Genomic DNA, 17,947 nt, shown 5'->3' with positions numbered 1-17,947 from the left:
TCTCTCTCTCTCACACACACACACACACACACACACACACACACACTTTCTCTCTCTCAGTCTCTCTCTCTCTCTCACAGGTACCAGTAAAGCTGGGACATTTGAATAAGACCTGTGGATTGTATAAATATCAATATCTTAGTTTCAATGTTGTACTATTATTTTGCAAGATGTTACCTACCATTGGGGAAAAGAGGATGAAGGGTAGGTATATATTAGACCATGTGAATGTACAATTATTTTCATACAAATATTAATTTTAAAAACCCATAGGTTTAGCGCTTTTTAAAAATATTATGTGGGTTTAGGTTTATTCTGTCTTCTTGCCTTGAAGAGAAACCAGCAAAAGAGTCAAGCCATTTTGTTCACTGATACCTGCATGGAGGACTTTCTTTTTCTGAACCTTTTGATCGGAAAGGCCCCATGGTCCCTTCAACATATTCAGGGATGAAGTTTGTGTTGAACTGACATCAGGTTGAGGCTTTGCACATATTTCTGGGGTTGAAACCATAGAACAGATTTCTTTTTGATGCCTGTTTTGATTTAGATTAAAAGTGGAGCAAAAAAAGAGAGAGAAAAGAAAATTTTCATCAAGAAGGCAGAGTTAAGTCAATACATTCATGTTGAACACTGTAAACTTAAAGAAGTGAGCCTTCCCCCATCTGGGTTAATATAAAAATAGTCATTTATCCCTGACCCATGCAGAAGAGTGGATGGGGCCCAGCCTTCGAGTCAGAAGATACAGCCCACATCACAGGTCTGGCCCTTCCTGGCTCTGTGACCTGAGTCAAGTCACTCAGTCCTCTCTAAACTTCTTCACTTTCCTCATCTATCAACTGCAGGAAACGTCACCTGAGCACCTATATAGTGACTACGTGGGGCTGACGCGAGGATTTATTGGAGGGAAAGCCAGTTATAAGCAAGTAAGCACTGCAGAAACCCATTCTCTAACCAAGTGTCTACGAGCAAGCGCTTATAAAAGCCAGAGACAGGAACTCCTGCCTTGGACCTCCCATGCTGGCACCAGATCGCAGGGAACCATTCTGGAGAATGGAGGGATTCCAGAAATGCTTGCGTGTTTTCCCAGACATGACCTTCTCTGAAGCTCTCAAGGCAGCAGCCATAGAAAGGAAAACTTCTAGAGCAACCTTCTGCTCCAACACTGTGACGTGTGCCCTCCCTCCTGCACTGTCCCTCAATGTCTCCGTGAAGCACCTGCCCCGGGTTCCATAGCCCTCTGGGGTCTGTGCCTGCACTGTGCCCCCATGGCAGAAGGAACCAGGCTGACATTCGTCTGTGCACCTCAGTTCTCTTACTGCATGGTTTCTACTCAACAAAAGGCTTCTCATTGACTTGTTCTTAGTTTATTTGTTCAAATGTTTGAAGTTTAGAAGCTCTGTCTATGCTTTCCCAAATACTTAAAAAACAATGCCATAAAATCTCATTATAAGATGGCCATTATAACATTTACCTCTTTTTACTGATTCCACAGTCATGCCTTACCTTAAGCCCATACAAATGCTTAATTTGCTAATAGGAAGGCAGTAAATTTTGTTGAACAAGAAATTCTGATTAATAAATGTATTTTCATTTTCCCCCCAATTTTCTATCATTCTTTCAAATAAAAAAGACACCCTCCAGGCAGGGTAGGCTGTGACACTTGAATATCTGGAAAACATTAAATCATTTTAATAAGATTTGCAAAGCACTTATTAGAAACATATTAGAATATAGGATGGGAGCAGACACGAGAAATCATCTATCCTAAACCCCACCGCCATGGCCACTATTTTGAAGATGAGGAAACAGAGACCCACGCAGTGGAGAGGTGTGGAGGGAGGTCCAGGTCCCACCACAGTCACACAGAGGGAAGTCCAGGCCTTGGCCTCCTGATCCCTGAGTCAGAGATCCCCTCCCACACAGCGCTCCTATCTGTGCTGTCACTGCTTGGGTCTGGGGACCTGTCCACACTGTGTGGAGAACATAAAGGGAAATATGTGGCCTCCTCAAATCCAAGATTAAAGTTATTAAATTATTAATTCTCTTTGTTTAAAAAAATCCTAACTTAGCCATACTATGGGATTCTTTTCACTAAAAGAAATTTCATGAGGCATTTCCGAAAGGGCGAGGGCCCAGGGGGCAGCCCCAGCTCTGGAGAGGCCCCAGCGCAGGGAGACAGGCGGGCCGGGGTGCTCACTTGCTGTCCCCATCCTTTCCTGCATTGTACCACCAGTCCATGATCAAGGACTCGGAATAAAGGTCTTGTATCTTCTCCAGGTTACGGTAACCCTGTTCCATTTCCTCATCTAAAAGGGTCAGATCTTCATTCTGCCAAAATGAGAAGTGAGTATGCTGTGAGACTAGAGAAAAAGAGCTCAAATTCCAAACACATTTCTTTCCTTTTCTTCTTAGAGACAAGACCACTATGTTGCCCACGCTAGTCTTGAGCTCCTGGGCTGAAGTCATCCTCTTGTCTTGGCCTCCTGAGTACCTGGGACTACAGCACATGGCCAGCAAATTTCAAACACTTCCAACAGAAAGCCAACTGTATCAGGAAAAGAAGAATCTAAAGAATGTTATGTTGTTCTTATCCCATTTTTAGCCAGCTCTATTTACACATAATTCACATACAATAAACTCAACATGTGTAAAATGTACCATTTGAAAAGTTTGACATTCACACCTGTGAAATAATTCTTACAATCAAGATAATGAACATATTTGTCGCCCCCAAATTCCCTTGTGCCCCACTGTAAATCTGCCCACCCTCTTACAAGCCCTCTCCCTCAATTCTCAAGGAACTATCCAATGGCTTTCTGTCACTACACATTAGATTCAGTTTTCAATAATTTTATATAAATGGAATCATACAGAAATTCCTTTTTTTCTGACTCTCTTCACTTGCATGATTATTTTAAGATCCACCCGTGTTGTAGCATGAATCAATAGTTCATTAGTTTCTTATTGCTGAGCTGGATTCTACTGTGTACTACTACTAAGTACCACAATTTATTTATGCATTCATCTGTTAATGTTGTTTTCAGGTTTGGGCTATTATAAATGCAGCTACAAACATTTGCATACAAGCCTTTGCATGGACATCGGGTTTCACTCCTCCTGAATAAATATCTAGAAGTAGAATGATTGGACTGTGTGGTTTGTGATGTTAAGGTCCTTCACGTCCCTTGACAGCCGTATTCCTAGATGTTTTATTCTCTTTGTTGCAATTGTGAATGAGAGTTCATTCATGATTTGGCTCTCTGCTTGTCTATTGTTGGAGTATAGAAATGCTGTGATTTTTGCAAGTTGATTCTGTATCTCAGGATACAAAATCTCAACTTGGCTGAAGTTGCTTATCAGCTTAAGGAATTTTTGGGCTGAGACGATGGGGTTTTCTAAATATACAATCATGTCATCTGGAAACAGAGACAATTTGACTTTCTCTCTTCGTATTTGTATATCTTTATTTCTTTCTCTTGCCTGATTGCCTTGGCCAGAACCTCCAATACTATGTTGAATAGGAGTGGTGAGACAGGGCATCCTGTCTTGTGCCTGTTTTCAAAGGGAATGCTTCCGGCTTTTGCCCATTCAGTATGATATTGGCTATGGGTTTGTCACAAATAGCTCTTATTATTTTAATATATGTTTCATCAATACCTAGTTTATAGAAAGTTATTAACATGAAGGGATGTTGAATTTTACGATGTTGACCCTCTTTTCATGTGCTAGGTTTTTTTTGTAGATCTCCTGGGGTTTTTTTTAAAGTAGATAATATGTTACCTACAAATAAAAAGTTATGTTTCTTCCTTTCCAATCTGTATGCTTTTTATTTCTTGTCTTGCCTTGTTGCCATGGTTAGAACTTCCAGTAGTATATTGAATCAGAGTGGTGAGAATAGATGTCCTTGACTCTCTTCTAATCTTAAGGGGAAATCATTCAGTATTTCACTATTAAGTATGACTTTAGCTGTATGTGCTTTATTGATGTTCTTTTTTTTATTATTATACTTTAAGTTCTGGTGTACGTGTGCAGATTGTGCAGGATTGTTACATAGGTATACACATGCCATGGTTGTTTACTGCATCCATCCCCCTGTTATCCACATTAGGTATTTCTCCTAATGTTTCCCTCCCCAATCCTCCCACCCCCTGCTGTCCCTCCCCTAGCTCTCCCACCCCTCAACAAGCCGCACTGTGTGATGTTCCTCTCCCTGTGTCCATGTGTTCTCATTGTTCAGCAACCACTTATGAGTGAGAACATGCAGTGTTTGGTTTTTTGTTCTTGTGTCAGTTTGCTGAGAATGATGGTTTCCAGTTTCATTCATGTACCTGCAAAAGACATGAACTCATCTTTTTTATGGCTGCATAGTATTCCATGGTATGTATGTGCCACATTTTCTTTATCCAGTCTATTACTCATGGGCATTTGGGTTGGTTCCAGGTCTTTGCTATCATGAACCGTGCTGCAATGAACATACGTGTGCATGTGTCTTTATAAAAGAATGATTTATACTTCTTTGGGTATTTACCCAGGAATGAGATTGCTGGGTCAAATGGAATTTCTATTTCTAGGTCCTTGAGGAATTGCCACTCTGTCCTCCACAACAGTTGAACTAATTTACACTCCTACCAACACTGTAAAAGTGTTCCTATTTCTCCACATCCTCTCCAGCATCTGTTGTCTCCAATTTTTTAATAATCGCCATTCCAAGTGCCGTGAGATGGTATCTCAATGTGGTTTTGATTTGCATTTCTCTAATGACCAGTGATGAGCATTTTTTCATATGTTTGTTGGCTGCATAAATGTCTTCTTTTGAAAAGTTTCTGTTCATATCCTTTACCCACTTTTTGATGGGGTTGTTTTTTCCTTGTATATTTGTTTTAGTTCTTTGTAGATTCTGATTATTAGCCCTTTGTCAGATGGTTATATTGCAAAAATTTTTTCCCATTCTGTAGGTTGCCAGTTCACTCTAATAATATTTTCTTTTGCTGTGCAGAAGCTCTTAAGTTTAAGTAGATCCCATTTGTCTATTTTGGCTTTTGGTGCCATTGCTTTTGGTGTTTTAGTCATGAAGTCCTTGCCTATGTCTATGTACTGAATGATTTTGCCTAGGTTTTCTTCTAGGGTTTTTATGGTGTTAGGTCTTATGTTTAAATCTTTAGTCCATCTGGAGTTAATTTTTGTAGAAGGTGTAAGGAAGGGGTCCAGTTTTAGCTTTCTGCACATGGCTAGCCAGTTTTCCCAACACCATTGATTAAACAGGGAATCCTTTCCCCATTGCTAGTTTTTGTCAGGTTTGTCAAAGATCAGACGGTTGTAGATGTGTGGCATTACTTCTAGGGCCTCTGTTCTGTTCCATTGGTCTATATCTCTGTTTTGGTACCACTACCATGCTGTTTTGATTACTGTAGCCTTGCAGTATAGTTTGAAGTCAGGTAGCCTGATGCTTCTAGCTTTGTTTTTTTCACTTAGTATTGTCTTGGCTATGTGGGCTCTTTTTTAGTTCCATATGAAGTTTAAGGTTATTTTTTTCCAGTTATGTGAAGAAGGTCTATGGTAGCTTGATGGGGATAGCATTGACTCCATAAATTACTTTGGGCGGTATGGCCATTTGCATGATATTGATTCATTCTAACCATGAGCATGGAATGTTTTTCCATCTGTTTGTGTCCTCTCTTATTTCCTTGTTCTTATTAAGGAAATTCTCCTCTATTTCTATTTTGCTGAGAATTTTAATTATGAATGGTGTGGAATCTGGCCTGTTGATATGCTGGATTATACTAATATATTTTCTAATGTTGAAACAATTAATTACAAATTTCTTGAAACAAATGAACAAACATTTCCAATATATAAGAAGAAATAGCTAGGTGTGTTGGCTGACACCTGTAAACCCAGCGCATTAGGAGGCCAAGGAGAGTGGCTCACTTGAGGTCAGGAGTTGGAGACCAGCCTGGCCAACCTGGCAAAACCCCATCTGTATTAAAAATACTAAATTAGCTGGGCATGGTGACTGATGCCTATGTAATCCCAGCTACCCAGGAGACTGAGGCAGAAGAATCACTTGAATCCTGGAGGCAGAGGTTGCAGTGAGCTGAGATAGCACCACTGCACTCCAGCCTGGGTGACAGAGGGAGACTCCATCTCAAAAAGTAGCTGGGATTACATAAAAAGAATATTCTTGTATATATGGAATAAATCCCCCTTGATCGTAGTGTATAATTTGTAATATATTGATGGATTCATTTTACTAATATTCTGTTGGTGATTTTTGCATGATATATTTCAACAAATCTTTTTAGCTGAAACTACCTATGTAGAACCTGAAGTGAGTTTCTTGAAAGCAACATATAGTTTGGTTGTGTTCTTTTTTTCTTTAATTTACTCTTCCAGTATCTGTCTTTTGATTGGTGTAATTAGACCATTAATTTAAAAAGTAATTACTGGCATGTTAGCACTTACTTCCAGTATTTTATGATTTGTTTTCTCTGGTCTCATTCCTCTGTTTCTCGTTCCTTGCCTTCCTTTGGGTTAAACTTTTAAAAAAAATTATTTACAGAGTTTTTGAGTGTAGCCCTTTGTATGGTTTTTGTAATAAATTCTGTCAGTGAGGCAGCATATATATGTGACTTAGAACAGTCTCCAGCATCAACATTTTACTCCTTCAATGGAAATATGTAAACATCACTTCCATTTAGGCCCCTTTAACTTCTCCAACTTTAAATATTATTGTCTTCAGTGTTAGGTGATGTTATAACTTTTGTTTCAATCATTAAAAATATGATTTGTAAATCTCACAAAGAAAAGGATAGATCTATTATATCTTTCCATATTTCTGCTCTTCTTTTTTATTTTATTTTACTTTCTGGGGTACATGTGCAGGTCATGCAGGGTTGTTTCATAGGTGCATACTATATCTGGCATTTCTCCCCATGTTATCCCTCCCCACCCTTCCCACCCCCTGCTGTCCCTCCCCTAGCCCCCCCCCACCAACTGCCCCCAGTGTGTGATACTCCTCTTCCTGAGTCCATGTGTTCTTATGGTTCAACACCCGCCTATGAGTGAGAACATGTTCTGTTTGGTTTTCTGTTCTTGTGTCAGTTTGCTGAGAATGATGGTTTCCAGATTCATCCAAGTCCTACAAAGGACACAAACTCATCATTTTTTATGGCTGTGTAGCATTCCATGGTGTATATGTGCCATCTTTTCTTTGTCCAGTCTATCATTGGTGGGCATTTGGGTTGGTTCCAGGTCTTTGCTATAGTACACAGGGCTGCAATGAATGTATGTGTGCACGTGTCTTTACAGTAGAACAATTTATAGTTCTTTGGGTATATACCCAGTAATGGGATTGCTGGGTCAAATGGAATTTCTATTTATAGATCCTTGAGAAATCACCACACTGTCTTCCACAATGGTTGAACTAATTTACACTCCCACCAACAGTGTAAAAGTGTTCCTATTTCTCCACATCTTCTCCAGCATGTTGCCTCCAGATTTTTTAATGATCGCCATTCTCACTGGTATGAGATGGTATCTCAATGTGGTTTTGATTTGCATTTCTCTGATGACCAGTGATGATCAGCATTTTTTCATATGTTCGTTGACCTCATATATGTCTTCTTTTGAAAAGTGTCTGTTCATGTCCTTTGCCCTCTTTTGAATGGGGTTGGTTGTTTTTTCTTGTATATCTGTTTTAGTTCTTTGTAGATTCTGGTTATTAGCCCTTTGTCAGATGGGTAGATTGCAAAAATTTTTTCCCATTCTGTTGGTTGCCAGTTCAGTTCACTCTAATGATGGTTTCTTTTGCTGTACAGAAACTCTGAATTTTAATTAGATCCCATTTGTCTATGTTGGCTTTTGTTGCCATTGCTTTTGGTGTTTTAGTCATGAAGTCCTTGCCTATGCCTATGTCCTGGATAGTTTTGCCTACATTTTCTTCTAGTGTTTTTATGCTGTTAGGTTTTATGTTTAAATCTTTAATCCATCTGGAGTTAATTTTAGTGTAAGGTGACAGGAAGGGGTCCAGTTTCTGCTTTCTGTACATTGCTAGCTGGTTTTCCCAACACCATTTATTAAACATGGAGTCCTTTCCCCATTGCTTATTTTTGTCAGGTTTGTCAAAGATCATATGATTGTAGATGTGTGGTATTGCTTCAGAGGCCTCTGTTCTGTTCAGTTGGTCTATGTCCCTGTTTTGGTACCAGTACCATGCTGTTTTGATTACTGTAGCCTTGTAGAATAGTTTGAAGTCAGGTAGGGTGATGCCTCCAGCTTTGTTCTTTTTGCTTAGGACTGTCTTGGCTATGTGGGCTCTCTTGTGATTCCATCCATATGAAGGTTAAAGTGGTTTTTTCCAGTTCTGTGAAGAAGGTCATTGGTAGCTTGATGGGGATAGTGTTGAATCTATAAATGACTTTGGGCAGTATGGCCATTTTCATGATATTGATTCTTCCTAACCATGAGCATGGAATGTTTTTCCATCTGTTTGTGTCCTCTCTTATTTCCTTGAGCAGTGGTTTGTAGCTCTCCTTGAAAAGGTCCTTTACATCCTTTGTTAGTTGTATTCCTAGGTATTTTATTCTCTTTGTAGCAATTATGAATGGGAGTTCACTCTTGATTTGGTTATCTGTTTGTCTGTTATTGTTATATAGGAATGTTTGTGATTTCTGCATATTGATTTTGTATCCTGAGACTTTGCTGAAGTTGCTTATCAGTTTGAGAAGATTTTGGGCTGAGATGATGGGGTCTTCTAAATATACAATCATGTCATCTGCAAATAGAGACAGTTTGATGTCCTCCTTTCCTAATTGAATATCCATTATTTCTTTTCCTTGCCTGGTTTCTCTGGCTAGAACTTCCAATACTATATTAAATAGGAGTGGTGAGAGAGGGCATCCTTGTCTAGTGCCTGATTTCAAAGGGAATTATTCCAGCTTTTACCCATTCAGTATGATATTGGCTGTAGGTTTTCTGATGCTACAATTATTTCTTTTATAATTTGCTTGAAAAACCTCCTATAGCCAATCAATAAAATTAAGTTTTTCTAACAACAAGTTCTTTCAGTTTTTATTTATCTGATAATATTTTTATTTCCCCTTCATCCTTTAAGGATAGTTTTGTGAAGTTTTGGGTTACTAATACCTGTAATCTCAGCACTTTGGGAGGCTGAGGCAGGAGGACTGCTTGAGGCCAGGAGTTCAAGACAAACCTGGACACCATAGTGAGACTCTGTCTCTACCAGTAAAAAAATTAGCCAGGCATGGTGGTACACACCTGTAGTCCTAGCTACTTGGAAGGCTGAGGCAGGAGAATGACAGGAGCCTAAGAGTTTAAGGCTTCAGTGAGCCAAGATTATGCCACGGCACTCCAGCTTGGGTGACAGAATAAAACTCTGTCTCTAAAAATAAAATAAAATAATAAAATTTGTGGTTAATGGTTCTTTCCTTTCATACTTGAAGAACACTGTGCCACTTTTCTCCTGGCTTCTTTGGTCTTATACAAAAAGCCTGTTGTCAAATCTGCTATTGAATTTGTAACATTTTTGTCCATTTTTTCTTTGTCTTTAATTTCTGGGTGTTTAACTATGACATCTCTTGGCATGGATTTCTTTGGGCTTATCCTGTTTGGAGTTTACTCAGATTATTGGATCTGTATACTTGTATATTTCACCAACTTTGGGAAGGTTTCAGCTTTTACTTTATCACTTTCTTTTGGTCCCATTTTCCTTCTCTCTTTGGTGGACTCTGATGATACTAATGCTGGATGTTTTCTCATTGTCTCACAGATCCCCTTGGCTCTATTTATTTATTTTTGGGTCTATTTTCTCTCTGTTGTTTAGAGTGACTGAATTTTATTATTCTGACCTCAAGTTCACTGATATTATCCTGTCATCTCCACTTCACTATTGAACCTATTTGCTGAGGTTTTAAAAATTTCTATTCTTGTAGTTTTCAGTTCTGAAAGTTCCACTTGGAATTTTTTTTTATAATTCCTACTTATATTCTGAGATTGTCTATTTGTTCATTCATTTCAAGAGAATTTGTACTTGATTGTAGAAGCATTTTTATGACAGCGTCTTTAATATCCTTGTCAGATAATTCCAACATATGATTCATCTCAGTGTTGGCACTGATTGTCATTTCTCATTCAGACGGTGGCTTTCTTGGCTCTTTGTGTGATGGGTAAGTTTTTTACTGGATTCTAGGCATTTTCAATTGTGTGAGATTTTGGGTACTATTTGAAATATTTTATTTTACTTGGTAGTTGCCCTGCTTAAATTTAGCATGTGAGATTTGTCCTACTTTTGTGGGTTTCTGCTCCAATGGCAGTTTGATTTTCAGAAGCTTTTGGTATTATTTTGGTCTTCTTTGTTAATCTGGTGCCATCCTGGCTCGCTCCTACTGGTCCCTGCTGCTGCTGCCTGAAGAGACAGGAGGGGTTTCCCTCTGTCAGGCTTCCAGGTGTCTCTTGGCGCCTCCCCTGCTGTCCTCTAGGTGTTCCTGTGTCTCTGGGTGGGGTAGGAGAGCCCTTGGCCCACAGGGACAGTTTTCTGGAATGGGCCACTGGTTCTAGCTGGGCCTCTCCTGCCTGTTCTTCCCACACACTTTGATGTGTCTCTGCAGGAGGGGAGAGTCTCAGGCCTGCAGAAACAATGAGGCTTCCCAGATGGACCACTGGTAGCTGTATCCCTTTAGCAAGCTCTGCCCACCTATCCAAGTACACATCCTCCTCTGGTGTACTTCTTATATGTATGGGGACTGTTACAGATAAACTTCACTTTCATTTGGGTACAACCATGTATCTGGTGGGTTTTCCCAGCTATTTTTGTCAAGGTGAGCTGTCAGAGTGGCAGGATTAAGAGTTCAGGCTGGGCGCGGTGGCTCAAGCCTGTAATCCCAGCACTGTGGCAGGCCGAGGCGGGTGGATCACGAGGTCAAGAGATCGAGACCATCCTGGTCAACATGGTGAAACCCCGTCTCTACTAAAAATACAAAAAATTAGCTGGACATGGTGGCGCATGCCTGTAATCCCAGCGACTCAGGAGGCTGGGGCAGGAGAATTGCCTGAACCCAGGAGGCGGAGGTTGCGGTGAGCCGAGATCGCGCCATTGCACTCCAGCCTGGGTAACAAGAGCGAAACTCCGTCTCAAAAAAAAAAAAAAGAGTTCAGCTGTCTTTTTGTGGGATAATATTTTTCAACTTGTTCATAGACAGAGCTCTTAAGAGTAGGAGGTTGATAGGGTACTGAGTAGTCCACCTAGTGCTGCGTCCTTCAGTCTCGTCAACGCTGAATGAAGTGGAGCCTCAGTCCTCCACTGGGTCCTGCTGACATTATGGGGAGGACCACCGTAGGGGCTAGTCCTGTTTCACACTTTCTCCTTTGGTCTCATGCTGTAGTGTGAGTGTGAAAGTGAGGCTCCCCATCAAGCCTCACTAACACCAGGGATAGGGGGAAAGCGGAGTGTGGCCTTTCCCCACCTTGCTTCCTTTTTCATGTTCACTGATGCTGGCGGTTTGTAGAGGCCCAGTTCCATGCTGAGTCCTGCTGACACGAGGACTGTGGCAAAGCACAACAGTGACTAGGCTGGCTCACATTGCCTGGTTAGGTTGCGGTGCTGCCTGATAGGAGTGGAAGGTCGGCTTGACACTGGGTGCCATGGACACTACCCTGGTGGGGGACTCATCACTGCTGCTCCTGTCCGCACAGGGATGAGAGATCAGCTTCCCTCTGATATTACCCTCTCAGAGAATGTAAGCAGCACCGCTTCCAGAAGGAGAATGAGCTTTCCACTAAGTCTCACTGACAGAGCCTCAGCAGGGAAATCAGAACATTGCTCTCTGCTTCCACCATGTAGGGATGGAAGCTCAGCTCCCTGGTCAGCTCTACTATTCCACAAGGCAGGGAGATCAGAGCACAGTCACTTGTTTCCATGAAGCAAGAGACTGGGTGAAAGATTAGCTCCCTGTTTGGCACCACTGAAATCCCAGGGGGTGGGATACAGTTTGTTTCCATGGCATATGACTGGAGCAGAACAGGTATTGCCAAAAAACGTTTTCTGTTGTTAAGCCGTGCTCTTTTCAGTCATTTGGCTGGGGCTTTCCTGGAGCATTTTTTTTTATCAGTGCTTGTTGGACATCCCAGGTTGAAGAAGCTTCTGCAGTGCCCTGTCTGGGATATGTGAATAGAAATAAAGTCCCAAGGACTCATTGTTAAGGGACCTTAGAACTTGAAGAATGACATGACAATGAAGTTTTTTTTTTTTTTTTTTTTTTCCACTTTAAGTTCCAGGATACATGTGCAGAACATGCAGGTTTGTTACATAGGTAAATGTATGCCACGGTGGTTTGCTGTACCTATCAACCTCTCACCTAAGTATTAAACCCCACATGCATTAGCTATTTGTTTTGATGCCCTCCCTCCCTTTGCCCCCTTCCCCCAACAGGCCCCAGTGTGTGTTGCTCTCCTCCCTGTGTTTATGTGTTCTCATTGTTCAGCTCCCATTTATAAGTGAGAACATGCGGTGTTTGGTTTTCTGTTCCTGTGTTAGTTTGCTGAGGATAATGGCTTCCAGCTTCATCCATGTCCCTGCAAAGGACATGATCTCATTCCTTTTTATGGCTGCATAGTATTCTATGGTGTATATGTCTCACATTTTCTTTATCCAGTCTATCACTGATGGGCATTTGGGTTGGTTCCATGTCTTTGCTATTGTGAATAGTGCTGCATTGAACATATGTGTGCCTGTGTCTTTATATTAGAATGATTTCTATTCCTTTGGGTATATACCCAGTAATGGGATTTGGATTTCTGGGTCAAATGATATTTCTGGTTTTAGATTCTTGAGGAATCGCCACACTGACTTCCACAATGGTTGAAGAATGGCAGGACAATGAATCCTTTTTCCTCTTTTGGAGTTATTACCAGGGCTTTCTGGTTTTGAGATGGAGGACTTACAAGGGATGGCAGTACTCTATCTTTGCTGGAACTGGAAGTCCCTCTTATAATTTTTCTTATAATTATTCAATAAGAAATTTTTTTTACATATTAACCTATGCCGTTAGCATCATCTTTACCTATGCTTTTTATTCCTTAGCATAGATTCCTATTTCCATCTGGTAAGATCTTCCTTCTGTCTAAAGTACTCCCTTCAATATTTCTGTTACTGCAGGTTGGTTGGTGACTAATTCTTTTAGTTTTTGCCTATTTTTTTTTTTTTTTTTACGAGACTGGGTCTCACTCTGTCAACCAGGCTGCAGTGCAGTGGTGGGATCTCGGCTCACTGTAGCCTCGGCCTCCTGGGCTCAAGTGATCCTCCTGCTTCAGCCCCACAAAGCAGCTGGAACTACAGGTGCAAACCAGTATGCCCAGCTAATTTATATATACATTTTTGTAGGGATGAGGTCTTGCCATGTTGCCCAGGCTGGTCTTGTATTCTTTTTTTTTTTTTTTTTTTTTTTTTGTGAGAGGGATTTTCGCTCTTTTTCCCCAGGCTGGAGTGCAATGGCGCCATCTCCGCTCACCGCAACCTCCGCCTCCTGGGTTCAGGCAATTCTCCTGCCTCAGCCTCCTGAGTAGCTGGGATTACAGGCACACGCCACCATGCCCAGCTAATTTTTTGTAATTTTAGTAGAGACGGGGTTTCACCATGTTGACCAGGATGGTCTCGATCTCTTGACCTCGTGATCCACCCACCTCGGCCTCCCAAAGTGCTGGGATTACAGGCTTGAGCCACCGCGCCCGGCCTGGTCTTGTATTCTTGAGCTCAAGCAATCTGCCCACCTCAACCTCCCAAAGTGCTGGAATTACAAGTGTGAGCCACTGCACCTGGCTGTTTTTGTGTATCTTAAAAAGTCTATTTTATCTTCCTCTTTGAGAGATATTTTCACTGTGCCCAGACACTCTGTGGACAGTCCCTCAGTATTTTAAACATGTTTCTCCACTGTCTCCTCACTTGCATTATTTCTGATGAGATACCTGCTGTCATCTTTGTTATTGTTCCTCTGTGCACAATGTGTCTTCTTTCTGTTATTTTAAGATGTTCTCTTTGTAACTGCTTCTGGAAAGTTTGACTTTGCCTTTGTCTGGTTTTCTTCATGTTTCTTGTGCTTGGGATTCATTGCGGTTCTTTTGGATCTGTGGGTTTACAGTTGTAATCCAATTTGGAAAATTTTTGGCCACTGTTGCTTCAGTTATGTGTTTATTAGGTGGTTTGGATTTTTCCATGACTCACTCATGCTCTGTTTTTTGGTTTTGTTTGTTTCTTTTTATTTTTTTTTAATTTGAGTTCTCTTTCTTCTGTGTTACATTTTGGATAGTTTCTATTGCCACCTTTCAATTCACTAGTCTTGTGTTATGCAGTGTCTGATCTGCTGCTCCTCCCATTCCATGCATTTTTCATTGCTAGAAGTTTAATTTGTGTCTTACTTGTACCTTTCATGTCTCCCCCACAGTTAAAATGACTGTTTTAATGCTCTAATAGTAACATTGGGTTCTGGGTCTATTTTAAGTCTTCGGTTTGCTTTTCCTCCTCATTATGGATCTGTATTTTCCTGCTTTTTTGCATGCCTTGTACAATTCAATTGTATGAATAGTTGATTTTACTTTGTTAGGTGGTGAATATTTTTGTTTTCTTTTAATTATTCTTGGGGTTTGTTCTGGGATGCAGTTAAGTTAGTTGGAAACAGTTTGATCCTTTTGGGCCTTACATTTAAGATTTTCTAGGTGGATCCGGAGTGTTTGGTTGCTCCCACTACTGAGGCAGGACCTTCCTGTGTACTTTATCCAATGCCCAACCTAAAGGATTATGAAGTTTTCAATCCTCACTAATGGAAGCACTCTTCCCAGCCCTCTGTGGCTTAAAGCACTGGTCCTTCCAGTCTCAGGTAGTTCACTCACATGAAGCCCTGATCAGTATTCTGACTTGTCCTGCTACCCCTTGAATCTGAATTTAAAGTCACTCCTCAGAACATAAGACAAAAATCGCATACCCTAGAAGGGCATCCTTGAAATGCATATGCACAGGCCAAGTTTGGAGTATGGGAGAACAGAATTATATTTTCTTTCTCTCATTAGCCTATTAGAATAAATTGCTTTATCAGGTAGTCAAATGGTTATATAGTCTGAGAGGTCAGCAAGCAACTAACCACCTACATCTGACATTGTTTAGTTTTCTACAAATATCTGTGCATAGCAGTGATTAACAAATTTCATATATAGACCCCTGAGTATCTTGTTAAAAACACAGATTCCTTACGTTTGGCAAAATGTTGATAATTGTTGAATTTAAATTATAGGTACATGGGGTCCATATATGCCTCAACTTTCGTGTGTGTTTGAAACTTTCCATAATAAAAAATTTAGAGGAAAACAAAATATATGCATTGATTCATAATTCCTGGGCCTCTGTGCTTACATCTTGCTTTAGTATCTCTGAAATGGGATGCAGGAATCTGCTCAGGTGCCCTAGCTTGGGTGGTCTTTGGACTATACTGAGAAACACTGGTACACTCATTGTTAAGTGATTCATTTGTTTGACTTAGTTATTTTTATGGTTGCTATTTTCCCAACGGAGGTATTATCCAGGGACCTCCAGCCTGTAATGCTCAAATAAATGAACATTCCCTTCTTAGCCCACCAAGTTCTTACCTGAACAGCCTCTGGAGGAGTGGGATCCTTGCAACCAAAATTATAAAAATGGAACTCTCCTCCAGTCAAAGCAGCAATCTCTTTCAAAAATCTGTTTGCAATCTCATCATTATAATTGAAGGAGATGGTATAAATAGGAATTTCCTGAAAAACTTTGACCTGGTCTATAACCATTTCAGGTGGCTGAAACGGTAAGTTTTGGGGAGAGGCGGGAGGGAGATGGAAAGAGAAGAGATAGAAAAGAATATGAAAATCCTCAGTATTTACTATAGATACTCAAATAGTAATTCCTTACACAGTGGTGAATGGCTTCTTATAAACATGTCAATTCAATTCAATCAACAACAACAACAAAAACGACTGCCAGATAGTGAGAGTACAATGATCCCTAAGACATGGTCCTTGGCTCTCAGGTCTCTCAGTTAGGTGGGACGAAGAAGCTAGGAGAAAGATTTGGCTAACCAAGTCACTCAACTTTAGGTGCACCTGAACTTAGAGTCCATGCATTTAAAGTGCTGGGCTAAAAAAGAGCAATTTCCAGCTTCCAACATGCTATGGTCAACTCATTTCCCACAGAGAGTGAAGGAAGAGATGTTTTATTTAAGGTCTTCCTATGTGCTGTGCATTCATCTGAGAAACTGAAGAAAGCAGGGAGGCTCTGTGAGGAATGGATTGAGGAGTTCCAGAGCTGAGAGAGCCTTCTTCACTGTACATAGAAGGTAGTCAGGGAGTGGGCCCACCACTCCAGAGGTCAGAAGAGCTGCTGAAATGAGTGCTGGAAAGGGGCATGGTTAGTCAGTCTGTGGTGGCAAGAGGTTTGTTTCAACTTTCTGATTCTGCTTTTCAAAGGTCTGAGGATATAAATCAGCAAAAGGACTCATCAGCGGGGAGGGGGCAGAAGGACAGGAATGGCTATTTCCCATTGCAGGGATGGAGCTCCCTCTGTCGTTGAGGGGCACTCCCACTCTCTGCCCAGCTCCCCAGCACCATCCTGGGGCACTTGAACATCATGCCAATTTAGCATGATGGGATCACCTGAGACTGGATGCAGGGATGGGGCTTACAATGATACACATGAGTCTCTCTCCCACTCACACTGTCTTCAGCTGTAAGGATTGATGGAAATAGCTCCAGTTAGAGACCTGGGCTTGAAGCTCATCCAGCACTGCCCATCTGAATGACCTTGGGGATGTCCTGTCTAATGTGAGTTTCCTCATCTGTGCCTCAGAACTAATACACCCTCCTTATAGGGTTGCTGTGAGGAGTAAATGAGATGACGTTCCTTGGAAGGCATTCCACAAATACTTGTTGAGTACCTTTCATTTGCCAGGCGCTGCTGTCAGCCTAGGATAATGCCAAGCAGCACCCTGAGCCACTTTCCCCAGTTCCCTTTGCTCCGAGTCGAAACAGCTGTGCAGCCAGGGCTACCTTCATCCACACACATCAGCTGGAGTAGCAAGAAGGGCAGAGATTCTGTCTCCTCTCTGCTGGAAGGAGGTCTGTTTGTGCATGCACAGGTTGATCACCCTGCACCTTCCCCATCTCCTGCCCTAACATACTTCATGCTAAGACTTTAGCCATTAGTTTTATTTAGGATGGTGCAAATGCCTTCATCATGTCCATTTTCTTGATTCCAGTCCAGGCGAGCCCCTAACTTCAAAGAATTCCCAAAATGACCGCAGTTAAAGCTGCATGGGGCTGTTCCTAGCAAAGACCCTGACAGTTTACACTATGGATGCCCAGCAAAGGACACTTATCCAATGCGTACATGATTCCATTTCAATGAAGACTAATACTTCTAGAACCCCTTTGACCTGCTTAATTTTAAAGACTGTATCCCTTTATAATCCTTCCCCAGACATTTAATAAGCAAGCAGGAAGCTAGTGTCCATATAACATCTGTGTCTATTCTTTCAAGGAGAAAATTCTGCTGAATATTTGACATAATACTTCCCTTATCCTTACACATTCAGTTCCTATAAAGCCAGTGAAAATTCAAAAGCAAATAGAAATTGAGTGGTACCTCTCAATCTTCTACATAGAACATGAATATCAAATATCAATTTGCCTTTTGGAGAGAATCCAAGGAATAATGCAAAAATAAGTAGACTGCATGTGTCAAAAAGGCAGTGTTGAATTTGGAAGTCCTCAAAAGCTTCTAAATTATGTTTTGGGTAATTTGTACATTTCTGACTCCAGCTTTTTTTTTTTTTTTTTTTTTTTTTTTGAGATGGAGTCTCACTCTATCATCCAGGCTGGAGTACATTGGTGGGATCTCAACTCACTGCAACCTTTACCT

The 17,947-nt window shown here is 41.0% G+C and overlaps 1 protein-coding gene across 1 annotated transcript in view; it reads right to left on the bottom strand.

Annotated features, from left to right (window-relative positions):
• Window positions 1–17,947, bottom strand: part of VWA3B (von Willebrand factor A domain containing 3B) — a 241,472-nt gene that overhangs the window by 79,461 nt on the left and 144,064 nt on the right. The window contains exons 14-16 of the mRNA XM_032255362.1: window positions 15,649–15,831; window positions 2,198–2,328; window positions 376–533 (exon numbers count right to left, since the gene is read on the bottom strand). Of these exons, the coding sequence (XP_032111253.1) occupies window positions 376–533; window positions 2,198–2,328; window positions 15,649–15,831 (472 nt within the window). The remainder of the gene's footprint in view (window positions 1–375; window positions 534–2,197; window positions 2,329–15,648; window positions 15,832–17,947) is intronic.

Source organism: Sapajus apella, unplaced genomic scaffold (assembly GCF_009761245.1).
Source record: "Sapajus apella isolate SASKATOON/1434 unplaced genomic scaffold, GSC_monkey_1.0 scaffold89, whole genome shotgun sequence".
NCBI lineage: Eukaryota > Metazoa > Chordata > Mammalia > Primates > Cebidae > Sapajus > Sapajus apella.
Note: the sequence above shows the minus strand (reverse complement) of the source record. Positions and strands in the feature narration are given on the sequence as shown.